General features: G+C 40.0%; 1 protein-coding gene across 1 annotated transcript; it reads left to right on the forward strand.

Annotated features, from left to right (window-relative positions):
• Positions 1 to 5,446: 5,446 nt before the first annotated feature.
• ALDH7A1 (aldehyde dehydrogenase 7 family member A1) lies at positions 5,447 to 21,384 on the forward strand. The gene is given in 20 exon segments (XM_040091003.2): positions 5,447 to 5,625; positions 5,741 to 5,794; positions 6,694 to 6,759; positions 8,406 to 8,491; positions 9,995 to 10,056; positions 10,795 to 10,875; positions 10,878 to 10,916; positions 11,537 to 11,669; positions 12,284 to 12,328; positions 12,661 to 12,738; positions 13,603 to 13,700; positions 14,708 to 14,749; positions 16,315 to 16,409; positions 17,243 to 17,327; positions 17,599 to 17,705; positions 18,363 to 18,479; positions 18,925 to 19,022; positions 19,184 to 19,257; positions 20,005 to 20,080; positions 20,888 to 21,384. Coding segments are annotated over 20 exon segments (1,599 nt in total). The 5' UTR covers positions 5,447 to 5,517; the 3' UTR covers positions 20,943 to 21,384.
• The last annotated feature ends 2,472 nt before the right edge of the window (positions 21,385 to 23,856 follow it).

Raw genomic sequence — 23,856 nt, forward strand, 5'->3', positions numbered from 1 at the left:
CATTTCTTTTCAGAAACTCCTTTTAGAGTTTGGAGAAAATCAACAGAGCACATTTCAAAAGAGACATTTTGTTGCATGAAATAATTGAAACTTTCTGATCAGATTAATTATAAGGAATAAAAGGTGTGGGAACATATAAACTGAAACAAATCTGATTGTGAAAGCATATGCTCTATTCTATTTCAAATATTAGTAACAATAAAGCAAACTTCTAGCACAACACAGAGTAAAGGGCAGAAGGGAATTTTAGAAGTGGTTTTCAAATTAAACTTACACAAGCACGATATAGGTTTTGTCAAATACAGCAATGCACTAAACTGAAACTCACATTCTGTATATATTTTTATCTTGAAGACCTGTTAATGGGAAGAAATGGTAGAAGTCAAGAGCTGAAGTGCTAGAAGGCAGTTACCTTAAAGCCAGCTATGAATGTTTCACAGCTGAGATTTTGCTTGTGTGCCATTTTCTTTCCAAGTTTGAGAAGATTTGTACTCTATCATGTTCCTGCAGAATTTCTTATTTGAGTTTTAGACTGCAGCCTGAAAATTACTACTTAGAACCTGAACACCTTCTTAGAGACACATAGTATTTCTCAGACCGAAATGACAGAAAAAGATGTGTAAAAAAAAAAAAAAAAAAAAAAAAGGCTGGATCTTGAAAGTCTTATTTACTTTTGTAGTCTTTATTTGCTTTTAAAACCTAAATCCTTTCCAAGCTTGAAGAAATCTGGAATTTGACCAAGCAGAGAGCAGCTGGAAAGATAAGAGAAAAAGTAGCAATAAAATAAATAAACTAAATGGGTATTTCTCAACAAAGGAAAGAGAAAACACTTGAAGAAAAACAAATCAGAACATTTATTAAATAATTTCTACATATGATGACCGTTTTTCTAACATTTTGCTATTTCCATGAATCCAGAAAAAATACAAACATCATGGGGACACAACATAAAGTAGTGATAAAATTTATTTGTTTGCTCATGTCTCTCTCTAGAAAGTCTTCCTGCAGAGCAAGTTGAGTTGCTACAAGTTTTCCTATAACATTTGTGTCTGTGAACAGCTGCAGAAACAAGGATGGTCTAGATGAATCTAAAAAACACTAGGGGAGTTAACAGTCAAAATAATCAGTGACAGGGAGAGCATATTTTGATGAGAATTCGTGAGAGAGAAAAAGGACCAAGGGATATGCACACTGTGTGGAGGGAAACATCACCAGAGCACTGAGCAGAGTGGGAGTTGGTGGTGGGAGATTTCACTTTCTGCAGATGCTGAGGTCAGTAGCTTATGGCTGGGACACTCTCTGTGTAAAAGCAAGACCTAGAAAATTTTGAAAAATTCTTGGAAAAAATAAGAAATGGGAGAGAGAGGTTTAAGAGTTGAATTTATGCCAGTTTGTGTTTATGTGACTGCCACACCTCTTCTGCATGAACTGACTGAGGCTACAATATGTCAGGATCTGGGACTGGAACCAGATCATGTTTGCTCAGTGGTGTACTGAGGGAGGATCCTTATGCTTGCACTGATGTGCCCATCCACTCTTCTAGGAGGTGTCTACAGGTTTGCTACCAGTCTTTGGAATGCAAAACAGAAGATTACTTCTAGTGCATAGCTTTGGTGACTGAATGGTTAAGCGTGGTGAATTAATATGTTTGCTCCCTCAACACTGCAAGTAACACTCCAAAAGACATTTCATGGCAGATATTGACAGGCTTTTAGCACAGCCAAAGGCCAAGCTATTGAAAGAATCTCAATCATAATATCAATAATACCCATCTAGAGGAAGACCTGGGCTTAATACGCCAAATATAGCATGTATTTCACTGTCTTCAACTGTGTGTTAGTAGATAAGGAACTATAAATATCTACAGGAGAGGTGGATTAGAAAATACAAACAAAACCAAACAAATAACAGCAAAACAAAACAGAATTAACTATTTAGAAGGAGCAAAGAATAAAAACTGCCAAAAAATCATATAAGCTGACCTGGATGTTTTGCATCTCAGCTTCTTTCTATATCTCACTATATTTGCTGATTTCTATACATACTGTCTGCTGCTTTTATTTTACTGTTCTTCACATGCTGCTGTCACATACTGACAGACTGAGACTGTCAGGCCATGGCTCACAGAACACTTTTCCCAGTGCATTTACTCTCCAGTTGCTTTGGGAAATGATGGTGCTCTTGTTCACAGACAGCCCGCTGTGACCCATTCTACCTTAGAGCTTCCCTCCAGCCTTCTCAAGGATATTTTCTCACCTGATACAAAGAGTTTTATAATGCTCTGGACCCATAGTGCTTAATTTGGGCAGGTCTTACTCAGACTTCATTAGGATGATGTGAAAAAAAGAGCTCAAATCTGCCTTTGAATCTTAAAGAAGTCTCCTCTTTTTTCTCTTTCTTTCAATCTCTCTTTCACTCTGCTGTCATAAGAAAGGAGCTGAGTATCAAACGGACATCAATGTGATTAGGTTTGATCTCTTTTATTGCTCTAAAAAGCCAATATTTATGTGATTAGAGGCTAAAGCAGGCACTGCTAAATGGTAGCTGATTGGTTAAAAACTTATATTCTGACACTATAAAGGACTGTCCATTGGTCCGTGTCTCTTGGCTGCATGGTCAGTTTTTTTTCTGTCTTGTGATCAGCATTTCTCTTCAGCATCCATGAGAAAGGACAGCAAGTTGTAACATGCCTTCCAGTATCCGTGAGAAAGCATCCATGAGAAAGACCTGTAAATTGTTACATTTGCTACTTTCTTGATAATTCACACAGTGCAAAAGCAGCATAAGAACAATACAAGGCCTTATACCATACCCTGATAGCAAGGATTGTTCAAACCTCCTATCACAAGATTGTAGCCTCGCTCTTCTAAAAATTCCTCTACACAGCAGGAAAGAAAAAAAAGCTTGGGCCCCCCCACTAATGCTGATTGCAGGTCTAAGCAAAACTTCACTGCAGTGGATGGTTAATAACAATGTGACTTGAACGGTTAGTCCTGCACCATGATCACTGGCTACTTGCAGACAAGCTGGCCCCAGGTCCCCCTAGAAACGACCTCTGCACCGCTTATGACAGTGATATTGTCATCTGCTTGGACGCTCTAGAGCAAAAAATATGAGCAGAGCCAAGTCAGGCACAGTGCCAGGGTTTCAGAATTTCTCTGTGGCTCAAGCAGTAGCTACTGCACCAATAGCTGTGTACAGTTGTTGCTAGAGGAACTGCCTGCTTATGGTGATGAGAAGAGACTGTGGAACTGAAACTCAGTTCCCAAGCCTCAGCTCCTGCCCTGAACATTTGAGAGTCCCACTTTTTTTGCTAGAATACAAGGTATGGGTTGCAGCTATGTGGTTATGAAACAACTGTTTGACCATGTAAAGATATATAAGGCTAAAAAAGGTGAAGGTCTGCAGAAAGAAAACATTGCTACCTTTTTGATACAAGTTTTATAATATCCAAATATATTTTCCAAGGAAAAGAGACAATTTGACCATGCACACAGCAAAGCCAAAGGTAAAACCAGCTCTTGAACCTCACCAAGGCTATTTTTTTACTGCTAATCTGTTTACATCATCCAAAAATTTTTTTCATTTGACAAAATTTTTTGAACAACCATTTCTTAAGCAGCAAATTATTATTTATAGTTAGTGTAATTCACATTAAGGAAAAGTGTGTATCTGTGGAAAACAAAAAAATAAATAATGGCATTCTTGAGACCAGTGGCAATTCTCTTCTATCCTGTACGTATGTGCTGAGACATTTAGATCTTAGTATCAGGGTTTTTTCATCATTGGTTTGGTCATTCAGAAAATATTGCATTCCTGAAAACAAACAATATTTCATTATCACAGTGAGTCATCTAAATTTCCAAAGCCACTGTAGTGTAACTACAGTAAAAAAATCACTTTCAATTTTGCAAGGTGAGTGCGTGTCACGTAAGTGCATTAGTCCTTGTGCTGGCTTGAAAGCAAAACCAGCGAGAGACTCCAAGTCAGAAAAAACAATTTAACAGGAAGAAAGACGAAGAAGGGGGAAAAAAAAAAAAAAAAGTAAAGTAAAATAAAATAAAAGCAATAGTAAAAAGATCACTGACAGAGTTCAGAATACAACCTGATACCCTGTGGTGGTGTGGCAGCAGTCCCGATGAAGTGGTCTTGTTGAAGCAGTGATAACATAAGAAGGGTCTGGTGGCTCTTATCCCCTGGGAATCCAGTGGGTAAGGCTGCCTGTGCTGTCCCAAATCCCAGATTATATCCAGGTGGGAATGCTTGGCTCCTCCCCCTGGGTGGAGCATCTCACAATGGGCTGTTATCATTCTATGAGTCTTGCAATGGGTCCCTGATTGCCCATTAAACAGAGATAGCTCCTGGAGGGAGTTATCTATGAGTCATGCAGCAGGGCATTGATGGGCCATTAACAGAAGATGGTCTGGAGGGAGGGGGCAAGGGAAACACTGCCCAACCTAGTTTCAACAGCTCATGGAGATGGTGATAGAATACATACTTTGGGCACATTTTACATTGTAACCTAGGACAGTCCTGCATATGAGAAAGAAAAATGTAACTTCACAAACACTGGGATGTAAATAAAGTGGCTGGCTCAGAAGCCAGACATTGAGATTTTTAAATGAGATCCAAGCATGTTATTGGAGAATGGAAAGAATTGTGCACATTCCTATGTGTTACTATTTGTTGCATAAGAATTGCTACGTGTTTTTTCCCTTGTTTTGATTCCTCCTGCTCTTGTTTCTGCAGCAGTTAGAAATATCTGACTTGGGAACTCCTCTGCCACTGCAGCTCTTGAAGAACATGTGGAATCACACAGAATCACAGAATGGATCGCGTTGGAAGGGAGCACAGTGGGTCATCTGGTCCAGCCAGACTGAGTGGGGTCATCCCAGGGCACATGGCACAGATTTGCATCCAGATGGTTGTTGAGTATCTCCAGTGAGGGAGACTCCACACTCTGTCTGGGCAATCTGTTCCAGTGTTTAGTCACCCGCACAGTAAATTCTTCCTGACGTTCAAGTGGAACGTGTCGTTCACGTGGAACGTGTCGTTCACCGGTTTCCACCTGTTGCCTCTCGTCGTGTTGCTTGGCACCTCTGACCAGAGCCCGGCTCTGTCCTCTTGCCACCCTCCATTCAGGTATTCATAAACAATGATGAGGTCCCATCTCAGTCGCCCCTCCTCGAAAAGAAGCAGAGCGGCGTGATTTCGGGCACCGCACGGGCTGGGCTGGCCTGGGCCGGGCTGCCAGTGCGGGGCGGGGGAGGCCCGATCAGGGGCCCCGGCGAGGCGGGGTCAGGGGGGCCCGGTCAGGGGCCCGGCCATACCAGGCGCGGCGGCGGCGGGGCGGGGCAGGGGGCGAGGGCACGGCGCCGCCAATGGCCGCGGCGGGCGGGGCGCGGCCGCCATTGCCCCGTCCCCTCGAGCCGGCCGCCGCGGGCTATGCTGGGGCTCCGCCGCGCCTTCGCCGCGCTGCTGCCGCTGCCGAGGGCAGGGTCGCCGCCGGCCGCCGCCATGTCCACGCTGCTGATCAGCCAGGAGCGCTACGCGTGGCTGCGGGAGCTGGGGCTGCAGGAGGAGAACCCGGGCGTGTACAACGGGCGCTGGGGCGGCCGCGGGCAGGTGCGGGAGGCGCGGGGGCAGGGGGAGCGGGGGGGCGGGCGGCGGGGCCTCGGGGGTCGCGCCCCTGGCGCCGGGTGAAGGGGCCCCGCCGCTCACCGCTCCCGTCCTGCTCTAGGTGGTGACCACGTACTGCCCCGCCAACAACGAGCCCATCGCCAGCGTCCGGCAGGTGAGCGCGGCCGGGGGCAGCACCGGCGCAGCGGGGACGGGGCGGGAGGAGCTCCGCGGGCCCTGTCACCGGTGCGAGGCGTCCTGGGGCGTTGGTTTGGGCGCTGCCCCGCCCGCGACCCGCGTGGCGAATGGGCACGGAGCTCGCGATTCCAGTTCAGGGTCCAGGGGATGTTGTGTCTAGGGCTGCCGCTGGAGCTGGTCGCAGTCAGGGCCTACTGCTGGCAATATGCCTGCGGCTTTCCTGGGAAGAAAAACAGTCTGCCTTCTTTTATTATTTTTACTTCTTGTCTCTAGTCCTCCGCCTTGCACTTTTGCAAGCATTGTTGGGAAGCGAGGGTTCTCCCCTTCCCTTTTTGTTTGTTCTTAGGGGAGTTGCAGAACAGGGACAGATTGTTCCTATTTACTAGGGATGTGTGATCTGGGAGGAAGTAGGAAGGAGAGCAGCGTGACATTCAAATAGTAAATTTGTGAAACTTTTTACTGTAAGAATAGCACTGTTGTGTTGACCTACTCCTTTTGTGTGTTAGGACTCAACTAACCCTTGATGCCCAGTGAGTAAGACATATTTATATATATGGATATATAGAAACATATATAAGACCGTTATTCAATCTGCAGCTTCCTCTAACACTCAAATGAAAATTTCTCCTCCTAGGGTGGTTTTGTTTTGTTTTGTTTTGTTTTGTTTGTTTTGTTTGGGGGGAGGGGTCTCCTCATTTAGTTCAGACAACTTGTCATATTGGGACCAGATTTTGTCAGGATACAAGCATCCTGTAAAAGTGTTACCCTGTTGTGCAAGTGCTCTATAAAAATGACTTGAGTCGGATAGAGAAGCTTTTTTGCAGCATTTCTTTTTGGCATTTGATTTTCCTAAATTTGATGTGCTTCTTTATGTAGGGTAATTTGGAGGATTATGAAGAAACAGTAAAGAAGGCTAAAGAGGCATGGAAGGTCTGGGCTGATGTAAGTTAATGGTGACTTCTCTTTTATTGCAGAGCTCTGGCAGAGACAGGGTGTTAAATTGCCCCATAAGGTGGAGGCGTAAACACGTGTTCGTACTGTGTGTGGTGCATTAAAGCAAAAATCTGCCATGGAGACCTCAAGAGACAAACCCAGATAGCCTGTGTGTGATACCGTTGGGGTACAAAGATGAGAACATTGACTTGTGGGATATGTTTATTTTGAAAACCCTGGCAGATTTACCAAGGCTTGTGCCTGTGAGCTGTTGCCAAGAGGTCTGGTGAAGTTCAGGCTTGTAGCAAGTAAACTATCCCTCTGCATGTTTCACTTCCTGTCACCCCCTGCTTTCTTGTGGGAGAAATCTGTGGAGTATTTTCATGTACTGATCTTCCGCTGATCATCTTGTTCTCATGGTGTGAGGAAGACTGCTGGTTATAAACATGGGGTGTTTTTGTTCACCCACTGTCTTGGTAGTTCACAGAACAACTGTGTTGTTCAAAATATTAGTGTTACGTTGTATATAATAGCTAAGCTATTTTTCCTTAACAAGCTATAAATCCTCATGCAGCTGTACCAGCTGTGTCCAGCCAGCACCCATTCTGTTGATGGCTGTGCCAGGCTTGGATTTTACAGCTACCTGTTGTTCTTTGGTGGAACCTGAAACCTGGATATCAAAAGGTTATGTGCACTCTGTGTTTTAGCTGACAAAGTAGTTTACCTTCTCTGAAGACCACAAAGTTTAGGATGAGCAAAACAGCTTTGTCAGCTTCCTCAGGATATGTTAGTACATGTTCTTTTGTTAGAATTTGTGAGTATAATGTTGTTGACTCATAACATATTTGGAAATAATCTGAAAGCAATCCAACAGATGAAGAATCAACACATCAAATGTTTCTTGAAGACTTTTTCTCGAAGCTATTTGTTATTAATTTTTAAATTTTGTTGTTCCTATGAGCTTTCTTGAAAGATATTGCCTGTAAAGAGGTATGCTTGCATGGTTTATGCATTTCCCCTCAGTCTCCTTTTACAAAGAACTGTTGTTTTAAACCTGTAAATCCTGTTGCATATGGTTTGCAAATTGATCTTGGCTATTGATTATTATTTACCATATTGATACCACATAAAAATATATTAAGAGTTAGTGTAATATTAATATTACATGGTGTAAATTAATACTTTCATGATTGAGGTTTCTGTGTGTCTTAATTTCTGCTATCAAAGTAAAATGTCATACTGAAAGAATGAAAGTGTGGTATTAAGTGCGCTTCAAGGCTCAGAAGCCAGTAAGTGTACTTTTATGAAAAATGCTTGTTTCCTGATGTGCAGCTGATTGTTTGGTTGCATTGTGGGTAATGTAGTTGAACAGAAGTAGCAGAATTAACAGTTTGAATGCTTTTGGCAATATTCAGTGGAACTGAAGTTTTGAACAGACAAAATGTTTCCAGTATTAGTCTCTGAGGCAGGAAACAGTTTCTTGTAAAGCAGTACACATGATAAAAATGAACGAGTAACGGTGTCTTGGGAAGATAAACTAAAAAGCACAGCAATCAGTGATTGTTTACCACAAGGACCGAAAACTAGCAGTATATATATAGCAGGAGTTACAGATTTTCAGTCTCACACAGATTCTTCTGTTTTGTTTTGACTAGATCCCTGCACCTAAACGTGGAGAAATAGTGCGACAGATTGGTGATGCCCTGAGACAAAAAATCAAAGTTTTAGGAAGCTTGGTAAGGTATTTTCAGAAGTAGCTTACACTTTTTTTGGGGGGGGGAGAGTGGGGAATTTGGATGGGGAGTGTGTCAAAACTTTTTTTTTTTGGGTAATACTAACAGTTTTCTCTGCAATACTAACCTTAGTAATTGTTAAATAATTGTTGTTACTTCTGTTAGCTTGCCTAATTAAGTTTTAATTTTAAAAAGAAGAAGAAGAAAGAAGTATTACAGCATAGAAAGATCATGAAGCTGTGTCAGCTGAGAGTTTGGCTTGTTAAGAAAAGGTTCTTCACCCAGAGGGTGGCTGGGCACTGAACAGGCTCCTTAGGGAAGTGGTCACAGCACCAACCCTGGCAGAGTTCAAGAGGTGTTTGGGCAATGCTGTCAGGCACATGGTGTGATTCCTGGGGATAGTGCTGACCCAGGAGCTGGACTTGATGATTCCTGTGGGTCCCTTTGAGCTCAGGATATTCTGTAATTCTGTGAAAGGACAATTTATAATAGGGAAAGAAAATTTGTTATGGGCCTCTCTGGGATGAGTGGTACAACTGTTGCCCTGTTATTTTCCCTCCTGCCTGTCTGATAGGACACTTCCTAATATTAAAAGTATCCTGAAAAAGACCTTCTAATACAGAGATTTTAACCTTGAGCTCCTTCTGGTGATCTGCAGGATTTTGCCAAGTGACATGTGAAAATAATGAGGCTTCAAAAGTTGGGATAGTCTTAATGAGATGATCTTGCAGTGCTGTGCAGGTTATAAAGGCTGAAGGACCACTCCTCTAAAACTCTTGCTAGTTGCTAGGGGAAACAAGGAGACAAGTGGGGAACTTCCACTTTCTTTCTACAGGCCTTGCCTGTCTGTGCTGCTGTTCAGAAACAGCTGCCAGTGAATAACTCCATGTGTAGTCAAGTCCATATTGTTAAGCTTCAAAACTTAGTTCTGCTGTTTCGCTTGATGTTATCTCCTCAGCACAGTTTCTGTGGTGGAACTGGAGTGCTAGTGTACTCCTGTATTCAAAAACAGTAGAGCTTCCCTGATGAATGTGGACAGACAGAAGTTTGTTCTATTCCTTGACCAAAACTCATGTCTTCTTGCCAAATTTTCTTAGTTTTCCCAAACAGATAATATGTCTGTTCAGCTCTGCTAGCATTGGGGATGAATTTCAGGGTGAAAGATGTGCAGTAGGTAATCAGGTTTTAAGACTTTGTCTGGCTTTAGGATATGTAAAAAGGAACCGTATAGGAAGTCATCATTCTCATATGCTGTAGGAAGTTTCCAGCCTTGCCTTGCTGTGCCCTGGTGAAATAGCCAGGTGTTTCTACTGTACTTACAGACCCACTGCTGTGTTTCTTAGTAAATATGTCTGATGCCACTCCGTTTTTGGTCACAGATAGGGGCTGTCTCTTCTGTCTTGAGATGACCACAGGAATCATAGAAATACATTTAGTCCTCTTTATATTAATTTTCACATGGAGAGAAAAATACCATGGAAATCCTTTGAACCCGATTCCTCGTTTAACAGCCTTTTTAAAGTACAGTCACAAAAAGTGGTAGATGATATCCACATGAAGATCACACCTAGCTGTCAGAGCATGACTACAAAACTGAGTGGAGATAAGTAGGTGACTTCTCATTTCCCGAATTTTCAAATTTTCTCACTTTTGGATGATGATATCTCCAAATACCAGCCTATTCTCACTGGTATATTTCAACTGAGTAAGTCTAGCATATTTTATAGAGAAGGATGTAGTTTAAGATCCAACTTCAGAAAAAAAAATTGATAAATTGACTCTTAACATCCCAGTTACTAAAATACTAAACATGTATAAGCGTTTTCCGCAGTGTCTGTAAATGGAACCTCTCAAATTTGCTTTGAGATATTGTAAAATGAGTAGTTTGCTTATGAAAAATGTAAGTGGCTGTTTTCTTTTGCTGAAGCAGAGTAATCCCTCCTTTCCAACTTGTTCCTTGCCTGGCACACAATGTAGGCAAGCCTGCTAGTGTAAATCCAAGGTTCTGTTGATCTAAATATATGAGCTCCCTAGTGTTGGATGCTCCTTTCAGTATTTTTTTTCTTATTTTTCCTCCATTAACTTACTTTTCTAATTTCTTCCTTTTGCATTGGGATATGACCTTTGTCCAGTTGTCTTGTGAGTTGTTTCTTTAAGTTCTGAATATCTGGGGATGCTTCTAATGAAGAAGTGTGTGTTAATATCTTACTTGGTGAGTAGGGTACTTCTGAGAGGTACATTAGAGGGAGACAAAATATTGGGGTCCAAGGAAATTTTGTAAAAAAGTTTGTCTTACTCTGAATTTTTTCAGGTCTCTTTGGAAATGGAAAGATTTTTGTCGAGGGTGTTGGGGAAGTGCAGGAGTATGTTGATGTCTGTGACTATGCTGTTGGTTGTCCCGAATGATTGGTGGACCTATTTTGCCTTCAGAAAGTAGTCTGTGTTATTTTTTTGTTTGGCTGTTGTTTTGGTTGTTTGTTTTGTTGTTTGTTGTTTGTTTTTCCTTTAAAGAAGTGAAGATATAGCAGTGTAACTTAAATATACTGTCTTGCAGTGCAGCAAAATCTCTGTTCTATGTGTTATTTTAGGGAGCTTAGGAATAAATGTGGTGGGCAGTAGTACCAGATGTTGAAGAATGTAAGGAAGTGACAGATAAGTAGGCCAGTCCATCCATTTCCTCTGTTCTTTGAAGCATTAGGTTCTCTATGATTTCTTAATTGATAAAAGGTGGTAGAGGAAAGTATGAAAAATGTTTGAAAGTGTAATTAAAAAGAAGACAATCAACTCTTTGTCAGTTCTTGATCTGACAACACAAAGTTTTATTATTTAAGCTATTTAGTTAACATAATGATGACTTGTTAGCTTTTTGCACAGTCTAGCTAGCCTTGATCCAGGTAGGCTGCAGAGCACAAATAATACAGCTCTTTGCAAGCTAGTGCTATGGTAGACTGAAGAATGATGCTAGGTTTCTTGCTTACGTTATTTTCCCATTTTAAAAAAACCACAAACATGAAATGGATGAAAACTGCATTATGTTGTGGCTTTCCTTTCAGGACCTGGCCATGCCCTTATAGAGCAATGGAATCCTGTTGGGCTAGTAGGAGTCATCACAGCCTTCAACTTCCCCGTGGCAGTTTATGGGTGGAACAGCGCAATTGCAATGATCTGTGGAAATGTTTGCCTCTGGTAAGACCCAGCTCTCCGCTTGGCTAACAGTATTTTTAAATTAGAAAGCTATTAACTCAGGCATGAAATTGCTATTTAGTGTCAGGTGTTTCTGGATATTTGATTCTATCTAATGTAGGCCTGAATTCTCTTTATTTTTAGGTCTGTTTGTAGTCAGCTTTGTAGTCAGCTTTTTTTGAGGTACTGTGGTACAGATGCCTCCAGGATTTAACCAAATGGCCTGTGAATAAAGAACCCAGGGTGAGGGCTTGCAACAGTGGTAGTTAGTATATTCAGAGTTGGTACAGCTAAGATTAAAAATCTAAGTAAGTAGCTTTACTTTCTCTCCTATCTCCTGCTTTGCTTTTATCTACCTCCTTCACTCTAAAGTCTGCCCTAGCCTCTGTTCACATGTGTTTTGGTAGAAGTTCTGAATGCTCACCTGCAGAAGGAAATGCTGGAGTTCCTATCTTAATTTGTACCTGAAAACCAGCCTAATCAAAGCATGCTTTAGATCAGAGACCCTAAAATTTATTTGAGTTATTTGCTTATTTGAGTTATTTCTTATTCTTAAAGAATTGAAAAGATAGGAAGATAATGTTTTTTTGTGGTTTTGGTTTTTTTTTCCTTTCTAGGAAGGGTGCTCCTACAACATCTCTTGTTAGTGTTGCTGTTACAAAGTGAGTTCTGGTTTCTTTGATCTTAATCTCAATAAAAAGGAGAACTTCTCCAAAGAATACATTTCATAGTGATACTTCCTTTAGGTTTACTGTTACTTTATATTAGCATTTTAAATACTTATTGTGCATTACCAATAACACTTGTTTTAAAATGCTAAATAAAAGTAGGCCCCTTAAAATAGGTAATTAGTAAGTCTTGTAGATCTAGTATTAACTCCTGAGAAAAATTACCTCAAACCACTACTACCCCAAAACCCCCACACAGTTGTAACGGTTCATTCTCTGTTTGCACCTGTCAGAAATCTGTAACATTTTTCAATCTTTGATTCCAGGATAGTTGCCAAAGTCTTGGAGGATAACAAGTTGCCTGGAGCAATCTGCTCTCTGGTTTGTGGTGGAGCTGACATTGGGTAGGTAACATTTCTTGTGTTTTGTGAATCTTTATAAAAGGTATAAACTATTCTTTGAGGTTCTTCGTGTTAAGTTATTCTAGTCTTTAGGAGTTCCCAGTACCTGCATATATTGCCATGATTTTTATCAGCTGCTCCGAAATTCTAGCCCTGCACTAAATACAATACATATGTCTACATGGGGATGTGAGATCAGCTGCAAAGAACTTGTTGGATATTTAATGAAGAGACATGGCTAAGTTTATATTCCACTTCTGCATATGCTTAAACCCAAAGAATACAGCTAATAGTCCCCTGACCATGTTCTTGAGAGTTTTCAATGTACGTTACATCAACCTTTGGGATTAATTGTGGAGGAGAATAATTCACTTTTTCCATGCTCATGCAGGACTCTACTTGCTCATAGATGTATACCTGTGCTTGGAAACTGTACAATCCAAATCACTTTGTTTGATTTTTACAATGAGGAAATCCCCAGTACAAATGTATATTCAAATACATCTTTTGAGTATTTTAAGAGAAGACAAAACATACGGCAAGCATTGAAAAAGCTCCATAGATTTGCATATTTTCTTATGGATCATAACAGTTGGACCTGATCTCACAATACACTTTAGACTGAATTTCAGTGTTACTACAGATGATGCTTTTTTTGCCTGAAAAGGTGGATGGAAACAGCCTTGTTCCTATTTCCTGGCTAGGAAGAAGCTTTCCTGCCGTTAGCTCAGTCACCTGATATTTCAAAGAAGTGTCTCTGGCTCTAAAGATCTTCCTGGTTGAAGCTGATGTATGTGGAAGGTGTAAGCTGCTTTTCTGTCTGCATGTCTTCTGTTGAACACAGTGCTTTTGTGTCCCATTGTGCAGGACAGCAATGGCAAAAGATGAGAGGATGGACCTCTTGTCCTTCACTGGCAGCACAAAAGTGGGCAAGCAAGTAGCACTTACCGTTCAGGAGAGATTTGGTGAGTGTGTGAGTTCTTCTCTATTTCTTTCCATATTTAGTGAAGGCAGTGGTGCCCTATAAGATTTTAAAATAAGTTTGTTTCAGCTGTGTTACCTCTTTTTCTTTTTAGGCTTGGATAAATGGGGGTAGATACATATGGCGTTTTTCAGTTATTTCTATTACAATTCAGACTTTTTTTTTTCCAGATTATCTGCAAATCCGCAGTCCTGCAATAAATTTGGGGAGAGATGTAGTGGTGTCCATTAATATTTAATTGTATGAAGATTGTTAGGGTGAACAACCAGGGCTTGTGATCTTTTGTGAATATGACTAGAATACATAAATACGTTCCCCTTCACCTTTTACGCCTGATAAATATGGTAGAAAACAGATTATTTTTGAGGTACTGTTTTTGTTGCAAATATTTAAAAGCATAGAGGCAAGAGTCTCAGCTGCTAGATTCTAACTTCTTTGTTTAAACAGCACTTTGCAAGCATTTTTTTGTTTTGTTTTATATATTTGAAGTTCATACAAGTGTAAAAAAAGCCCCCTGGAAAGCAGAACAGATAGTAAATATTCACCCCGATGTAGGTTGTGATTTTTTTTCTCAGACTGTAGATAAACAGTTGCCAGGGAAATTAATGAGCTTAGTTAAATTTCGTGTGCATTTTGATCTTTGTAGGACCTTATTCTTTATCTATGTCATACTATTTTGCTGCAAATTTTTCCTGTTTTCATCTTTTTCTTTCCAGAGCTATTTTTTGCTTATCTTTTTAAACTTCTTTGTGCCGTAACTGCTGTGTAGGTATCGTCACAACGTGTAATAGATGTCGTGTTTGGTGTAATTTTCTTTTCTAGCTTTGGCTAGAGTGATTAGTTGACTGTGTTCTCTAAAATGTTTTGTTTATCCATAAAAACATGTCCATATGTTTCATGAAGCTTAGCTGTAGTTGGAGGTGACCTCACTGACTGTGGTGCAGTGAATCCACGTGTGCATGACCTAACTTATTTTGTGTTTTCCATTAGGCCGAAGCTTGCTGGAATTGGGAGGAAACAATGCCATTATCGGTAATATGCACTGAAGAAATTTAGTCCCATAGATAATATTTGGAAGTATGCAAATATTCATAGCTAATTGGGCCTTTTTTCCTGTTTCTTTTGTTTGTTTGTTTTTTCCATGCACACCTGGGGAAAAAGGTACTCTCTGAACTTTTAAAAGTACATATAGTTCATATAGAATAATAGAATGTTGTGGGACTCTTCTGTCTTTGGTATTGTGGAGGGAACAGATAAAAACTGGGACTCCAAGGTCTTTTAAGTAATCAGTGTTGAAGAGAACAGAATGAGAGAACAGTAAACTTCAATGATGGGTTATGGACAGTGCTAAACTAGATAAGTTTTATTTTAAAATAGTTTTAGGTGTAGAATCATTAAGGTTGGAAAAGATCTTTAAGATTGGCTTCAACTCTTAACCCAACACCAGCATATTCGCCACTATACCATGTCCCCAAGTGCCACATCCTCATACTTTCTGAATACTTTTATGGATAGTGACCCCACCATTTCTGTGGGAAGCCAGTTCGAATACCTGACTGCACTTTTATATGTAATCTCATCTCTCTTAAGATACTTAAGATACTTGAAATTTGAAGGTATTTATTTCTGTAGCACATTTTTCAGGTTTAAGTACCTTAGGATATGATCCAGGTCCTAGATAAACAACATAAATACCATAAAGCTGGGCAACATGGCGGAAAGAATGTATAACTCAATAAATACCTAAATTGCTGTTCCTTGATGCTGTTGCCTTTTGTTTCACCTTTCTCATGTTCTGGACAAATGTACTTATTTACATAAAAATACTGTTTTGAAGTACAAACATGATGCTATATCATCTACTCTTTTGAAAATCACATTTGAGCAGGTCCTTTTTTTTTCCTATGGTACTTTGTAGCTAGTAGTATAAATCTGTTTAATGCTTTGAAAATGGTTTATTTTTTATGCTAAAGTCCTGCTTTTTCTGTTACTGACTTTGAATGATCATGTAATCACTGTTTGGTTGGACTTTGTCCCAAACTTAATAATAGTTTTGGATGCTGAAGAGACTTTTTTGGGACTGGTTAAGCTGAGTGATATTTTGGGGATCCTTTGAGCTTTATAAAACATCTCAATATCTCCTAGCCAGGTGAATCTGCTCATTGTACATTTTATATTACTGTACACCTGTGTGTTTTAGCTATGTTTTTTGCAAGGCCACCTGGATACAATTTACGATTGCTACTTTATGCTGATAAACTTCTCAGTGCGAGACAGATAAGGTGAAGAAATGGCAAAAAATTGCTTGTAGTTTCTTGAATTAAAAGGAAGCTGGAATTATTTGCAAACTTTATTGCAAAAGACTCTCTTCAGTAATTTAAACCTATAATAATGCCCAATTGCATGTGCCTAATTCCAGTTGCGGAGAAATAGTAGGAGTTTCAAGGTGTTTCTTTGTACCTTACCATGCTGTGCTAGTGCAACTGTTCCTAATGATTCTTGACCAGCCTGTCAGTTTCTAATATTGTTTAGCATCTGAAGCCTTGTGAACTGCCTGTTTACTTCAGTGACATTCTCATGTTTTAATTCTTTTTAAGTGTTTGAAGATGCAGATCTGAACCTAGTCATCCCATCTGCTCTGTTTGCTGCTGTGGGAACAGCAGGTCAGAGGTGCACAACTGCTAGAAGGCTGGTGAGTAAATTAGTATTGTCTGGTTTGGATAGCTCTGAATTCTAACTTCATTCCAAACTGGCTGAGAAAATGCCTAACAATTCCTAATATCGTGAAGAGCAAGAAATAATACTTGAAACATATTTTATTTTGTCAAAAAGAAATATGGTGGGACAATAAGAATATGGTTTCATTCTAGTGTAATTCTAGCTCTAAACAGTTTCTTTGTATGTATTTCTAAATGTGCTGTAAGTCAGGAAAATAGTACTTGGCAAAGTTCCGTATTTCTGTTTTCATTGCCAGAACGTTGCTTGTGACTGCTACAAACTCCGGTGCAGTGTTTATATTGAAGCAAAGCAAGGGGTTGTGTGTTACCTACTTCATTATTAATTCTTAGCTAATCATTTTCAACAAGTGCTACAGTTTCAGTCAGTGTCTGTATAGTCTTGTCAGCGTTGGGTTGATTCAGTAAATATTAGGCAAAATGGATGTATGTTAATTGATTTGGGTGTATTGGATGGGCAGTGATTCTTCAAACTGTAGCAGTAAAATTTCTTGGGTGTTTGTTCTAGAACACTAAACTGAAATGTTTACAGAACACATCGCTAACACTGATCTGAGATGGGGTAAAATTAAAACAGATTTTTGTTTCTTAGCTCGTTTTAAATCTTTTTGATGTTTTACATCTTCATTTTCTCGTGTTGGTGCCTTGGCCTCCATTGTTTTTTAATTTTGCGATTTGCTGAATATGAACACTATTTCCAGTCTTCATTCAGTCCCCTTGAAAGTGTGGTAGTACTTCAGGAATAGTTACATAGACTGTGCTGTCTTACAACTTTCTTTCCACATTTTAGTTTCTCCATGAAAGCATCCATGATGGGGTGGTGGCAAAGCTTGCCAAGGCCTATGCCCAGGTCCGCATCGGTGATCCATGGGATTGTAAGTAGCTATTTCCAACTCATGGGTTTAGGAAACAAGTTGCTGTTGGTTTCTTTTTGTTTAAATTCTGAAGCGATTATAGATCCAGAATATCTTTAGCAGTTTACTGGGGGTGGAAATAGCTGGTTTCATTTAGAATACAAACTCTGAAAGGAAGATGAAGAATCTGACTAATACTGCTCATTCTGGACAGATCTTGAGATGTCGTGATAAGACTATTTGCAAACATACATAGTTTTGATGAAATTATGCTTCTGAATCTTTTTTTTAGCTGACACTCTGTATGGGCCACTTCATACCAAAGAAGCAGTGAAAATGTTCCTTGATGCAGTAGAACAAGCAAAACAACAAGGTGGCTCTGTGGTCTGTGGCGGAAAGGTGACTTAACTTTTATTTTCCCTGCTACAGTTCATGCCCTAGGAAAAAACCACAGTAACATGATGGCTTAGGCCAAGCTTATACCTCAGCTTGTCCTGTCAGCCACTACAGGATGTTAGTTTAGTCAGATTGAGAACGTTTGAATTTCAATGCTGTCTTCAGGGTAAAGGCAATTCTACTTGGAAGCTACTCTTACACCATGAAAATAAAAACAGTAATGTAAATGGTGAATGTCGAACATGTAACAAAGGAAAATTGTAATTCTGTCCCTCACAATATCTAACTTGAGGAAATACTGGAGATTCAAGACAACCAGTTGTACATCATCATACAGTGTGTTTTTCATTCTTGTCTTTCTGGAAATTCTTGTCTTTCATTGGCAACTTCTTTATACCTTTAAAATTCAAAGTAGCATAAAAGTAGGAGAAAGGAAATTTCAGCTGCCAGACTTTACAATTTGATTACATCCTTAGTGGACATAAGTTATGCTTCTATATTTTAAATACTTTAATGAGTAAAATTTTAGTTACTCAGACTATCTGGCCTTCCATTTCTGATTTCTCAACTGTAGTAGTCAGACAATGAAGGATTCCTTTCCTACACTAATACTAAGCTCGGTGCTGATTGGAACTTGATTATTTTTTATTTATTTTGAAGGTTATAAATCGCCCTGGAAACTATGTTGAACCAACCATTGTGACTGGCCTTCCTCATGACGCGCCCATTGTCCACACTGAGACATTTGCCCCCATATTGTATGTGCTGAAATTTAAGGTAAAATAACAGTAGGGAAAGAGGTGTCAAGGATGATAACAGTAGAGTCACGTGAGATCTCAGATGTGTGTCGTATCCATGCAATTGTCCCAGCACTTCACGAAGTGGAAGCTCTTGCTCCTCCCTGTGAGATAGCCACTGTTCTTCTCACTGTGTGGCTGAATTTTATGTGAAGGGCACTGAAATTGCAGTGACAATCTGTACAGAAATAGATTTCTATTGCTAGTGTTAATTGTTGATACTGTTCATATCTGTTCAAAAGCAGACTGTGTTTTGTGCAGGAGTAGAGGTGTTGCTGATGTGGTACACGTGTATTTATTTGCCAGTGCCATTCTGTACATTTGCATTATGGCTGTAGTATGTTGGGCTTTTTCTCACAGAGCTTCCTTGTAACTGCTTTGCTTTGGATAGTCATGGCTTAACCATTGACACATGCTTCTTCTAGGAGGAAGAGGAGGTTTTTGCCTGGAATAACGAAGTAAAACAAGGTCTTTCCAGCAGTATCTTTACCAAGGATTTGGGAAGGATTTTTCGCTGGCTTGGGTATAATTTAAATTATTTTTATATTCTCCTGAGGCACATAAGATCAGTCTTTCATGTCTTTTATAAACCTATGCATAATGCTAGTTGAGCATTTTACAGCCCTCATTTTAGGGAGGGAGCCTTTCCTGATCCTAAGGGGGAATTGTGCCTTATCTTTGTAGGCCAAAGGGATCTGACTGTGGCATTGTGAATGTTAACATCCCAACCAGCGGAGCTGAGATTGGAGGTGCTTTTGGTATGTTACTTGTGCTTCTTCAAGGTTTTAATCAGTCCATTTAAATGACTTAATGTGGAGAAATCAATGAAGTTAATTTTGTATCATACTGCTTTAGCAGAAAACAGATGGTAGTGGTAGTTAGCTTTAAACTTCTAAAAATACCTGTATTTGTTTTTTAAAAATTCCATGTGTTATTTCCTTTTCCTCCCCTCCATCAAAGGAATGTAACTCAGAGATATATTTTGGAGGTGTTTAAAAATGTAGCCAGGTGGAAAACTGTGTAAAAGTTTTAATTAAAACAATCTTGAGCAATTTTGTGTATATTGGCAAGTTTATATAAAATGTAAGGTCTGTGGTATTTTTTGTGAGAAAATATTTTAATAAAACTTTTGCCTTTATTTCTCATTTTTGTATATACTTAAGGAAGTGAGGGGCTGGAAGAAGTACTGACCTTACCACTTAAACAGTGCAAGAACCAGCACATTCTTTTACTCTTGTTTTGTGTTAAGACAAAATGTTTTTAAAACAAGGTCCTCTGGTGCTACCACAATGCGACTTTGAACACCAGGCAGATATTTTTTTGCATCAAGCATGAGGAGAGAGCTAGCTGTGTGTGTTTTATGGGGTGGTAATTTAGTTCAGATGTAGGACAAAGGAAAGGAATAGTTTTTCCCATATATTTTTATAAAAATGTCTTACTTCCTGGAATTAGTCCAGATTCCCAGGTCCAGAAATAGGTTTAAATTTATAATGTTTTTGCTACAGGCGGTGAAAAGCACACTGGTGGGGGAAGAGAATCTGGAAGTGATTCATGGAAACTTTATATGAGACGGTCTACTTGGTAAGACAGAGCAAATAGATTTAAGATACTTTTAAGATGAACTTCCAAATGTTCAAAACATACAAATGTTTGACTACAAGGCTACTGTCTTTGCTGAATGTGAGATAACCATCTGTAAGTGTAATTGCCTTTTCTTCACATTCATAGTAGAAGTTTTGAAAGGTTTTTATAGAGACATTTTCTTATTTTCCAAAGGGAAGAAAAAAAAATAGAAAAAAAAAAGAAAAAAAAAAAAAAAAGGTGGTTTTGGGGTTCCCACCACCCTTTCCCAATTTGGATTGACTTTAAACTCATCTGAAAAATTGCTGAAACTTGTCAGGAAATTGTTGCAACCAGAGTGAGGGCACCACTATTGCCTCTGGTAGGTGATTCAGCTATATGTTGGTTATCTGTCCACAAATCTGACAGCCCATAGTGGATGACCATTAGTATCCTCTGCTGACTTCCATAGCCTTTACCTGTGCTATCTTATCTTTACTTTCCATGCAAGGACTTGTGAACATGAGAAATCCCATCTTGATTTTTCTGTCTGGACGTTCTCCTAGTAAGAGAATAAATAGCTAAAGAGAAGATTCTCCATAAAGGAAGAGATAATGGAAAATGTGGTCCTTTCCTGTACATGGTTACTGTATTGAAAACTGGAGTAAAAATTAGTTCATAATTTGAAGTATGCAAACTGCTTTAGAGAAGTCTTTTGTTTAGATGTGACAGGAATCAGAAGCTTGTACATAGGACTGCTTGTACATAGGACTGTGTAATCTATCTCAGTGATTAAGTCTGGCCTCTAAATTCTTGTTTCTCTTTCAGTACAATCAACTACAGCAAAGATTTGCCATTGGCTCAAGGAATCAAGTTTCAGTAACAACCTTATGAATGGCTGTACTACAAACCGTCCCAGCATTTCAGAATCAAGCAGCTCCTAAGCATCATGGGGATAAAAATTAATTATATGAAACCAATTCTGTCAGAAAATCAGCTACTCTTAATTTGCTTCACTTTTTATGTATGTATTTACTAATTTAGTCTTCAAATGAGAAGTCTGTGCCTTTTGGGAAGAAGGGAGGGTGACTAAAACTAACCGCCTTGGGTTCAGGTGGCCTGGATAACCTGTTGCCTTAACACTGTATTTCAGTACGAACACTGCCTCTGTCCCCTCCCCACTTTCTGCTGGTATTTCCAGCTGTGACATCTGTGTTTCAAACTGTGCCAAGTTTCCTGCACGCAGCTGGTGCTGTGGGGGATATTTGGGCTGCAGTAGAGGGCTTATATTTCAATGAGTAAATAAAGGTACATTTTGTGAAATATCTTGGGCTTCTCATTTGTTTTATTCACTGGTTTTGAGCAGGAATATTCAGTGGACTATCCATTTTCACACACTGAGCTGCTAGCTGGAAGAAGAATCATTGGGCTGAAAGCACTGCTTTAGTTTTCCTGTCCCTCCTTCAGAAAGGAGACTTTCAGCACACATTGGGAGATAGAGGTCTACTGTATTGTCTTGGAATCTCCTTTTAACACTTGAAGGGGCTACAGCCAATTCAGTTTGTCACAGCTCTTGTGATATCTACAACCAAACGGGCTGGAGATGAGAAGAAGATGCAGTCAGGAAATACTTTTCTAGGTGTCATGGATTGGCACAGTTTAGGTTTTAGTCAGGAAGGAATGTGTTTTTTCCCTGTCAGGACCTCGGAATTGTTTTAGAAAAGACAGGGACCTAACAGGAGGCTAGTTTGGGATATTGGCATCTGTTTTGACCACTGAGAATGTTAAATGTGACTTTGGGCAGTACCCATATAAACCCTGGCTTCCGGCAGTCAGCCCTTTTCCTCCTGGCCAGCTGAACAGGTGACACCGAGCTGGGGCCTGCCGCTCCCCCCAGCCCGCTGTGGAGGAGGAGCTGGCCCCGAGGCCTGGCTGGGCTCCAGCTGCTCCTGGCAGGGGAGGAGAGGGTACAGCTCAACAGCAACTATTTTTTCAAGTTCCCCGCATCCCCCGGAGCAGGGAGGGATCTCTGCCGGGCCCCTGATAACAGCTGTGGGCCCAGTTGGGCAGAGGCTGGCCCCCCACGCCTGCCACCTCCAGTGATTCCAGACAGAGAAAGAAGAGATGGAGGAAACCCGGGCTGAGCTGAGGCGAAGTAGGGGAGAGACTGCAGCCCAGGGCAGAAATCACATGGCCACTGCAGGCCTGGGCAGATTTAACCCTTTCCTGGCAACATAAAGCTTCCAAGGCCTAACTCTTCCCTGAGAGAGAGGAGAAAGACTGAGTGAATATAGAGAAGAAACAGCATGAAGACAGTGGAGCGAGAGTGAAAGGACTATTGGGACAAGGGATTGAGGAGTTTGCCATTCCGTTTTAGGCTGGACTTAATCTTACTGAGCCATAGAAATGAACTCTATATTTAGATTATCCCTTTAAATCATGGGAAAGATATGCATTTGGGGAGATGATTGTTTAGATTTGTGTGTGGATTTGAGCAAAGGTGTTTGTGATGGACTAAGTGATATTAATCCCATAAGATGCTTGAACAGAGATAGAGTTGAGAAGCTCTCTGTGCCACTGAAGAAGTGAGACGATATCTCTGTGCCTTGAGATGAAGAATCCTTTGCCTTTGAAGTTATTCGTCTTTAAAAGGTGACAACCCAGTATGCAAAAGTCTAAAACCCATGGCCCATAAGCAGCTTGGGAACCTGCTAATGGAAGGGGTCACAAAAGCAGGTTTCCCTGTGTGGCTGTTTTTGTGACAGTTAAAAAACCCACACGAGAACTGTTCTAGGTCGTCAGTGGGATCCATGACTCTAAAGAGAGAATCTTCTCCTAAACAATTGTTGAAAGACTGTATTCAAATGGTGAAATTGACTGAAAGTCACAGGTTTTGTCTCTTTATGTTTCTTTGGGGGAAAGTTAACAGTTTGTAGGGGGAGGGAAGAGTGTTTTGAAGTTTCATTCTGTTTTGTTTTAGGTTTCTTTTTTTAACTTTTCCATTCTTTTAGTGTGTGTTAATAAAACTATTTGTTTATTTTTAAGGTTAAGCCTGCTTTGCTTTCTCCTGACCTTCTCCTACAAAAAAGAGAATAAACACTAAAGTCACTACACTAAATTTGGCAACCAGAATTTATTGAACATGAAACCACTACATTAGTTGGTGTTTCCATCTGGGAATTGAATTAAAACCATTACAATAGGGAAAAGCATATAGTTTACGCATGTTTCACCTCAAGTGGGAGTATCCTCTCCTCTAGTGCTTTGTATCTGGCCATTTCATTAAAGAACGTTGTATGTTAGCACATGAATGAACTGACAGATAAGATAATAGACAGATAATCTCTAGCAGATAGGGCAAAGAAACAATTCAATTCCCAAATTTAATTATTCAGCAAATAGCACCAGTTTATAGAAATTGTACTCTTTAATGCTATTCTGTGGCACTGAATGTTACTATGAAACCCTTAACAATGAAAAAATAGTTAAAGAATTCTCTTTTCTTGCTGTTTATCAGGTTTTGGATAGCCTCGCATCACATCTGTTTGTTCTTGAAGACAGAAGCTCTTTTTAGGGTAAAATATTCTTTTAGGGTAAAATACTCTTTTAGGGTAAAATAATCTCACAAGTCCAGTTGTTTAATTTACAGGAATAAGGTTGATTTTGCCATCTGGCTTTAGATACGGGAATGTAGCTCATGAACTGAACAAAACTGGTATGGTGAGTCTGATGTATGACTGGTTTTCAAATCCATATCTGAAAACTATTATGAATGGAGTAAACGCATAAATGTGATC

Source organism: Hirundo rustica, chromosome Z, assembly GCF_015227805.2.
Source record: "Hirundo rustica isolate bHirRus1 chromosome Z, bHirRus1.pri.v3, whole genome shotgun sequence".
NCBI lineage: Eukaryota > Metazoa > Chordata > Aves > Passeriformes > Hirundinidae > Hirundo > Hirundo rustica.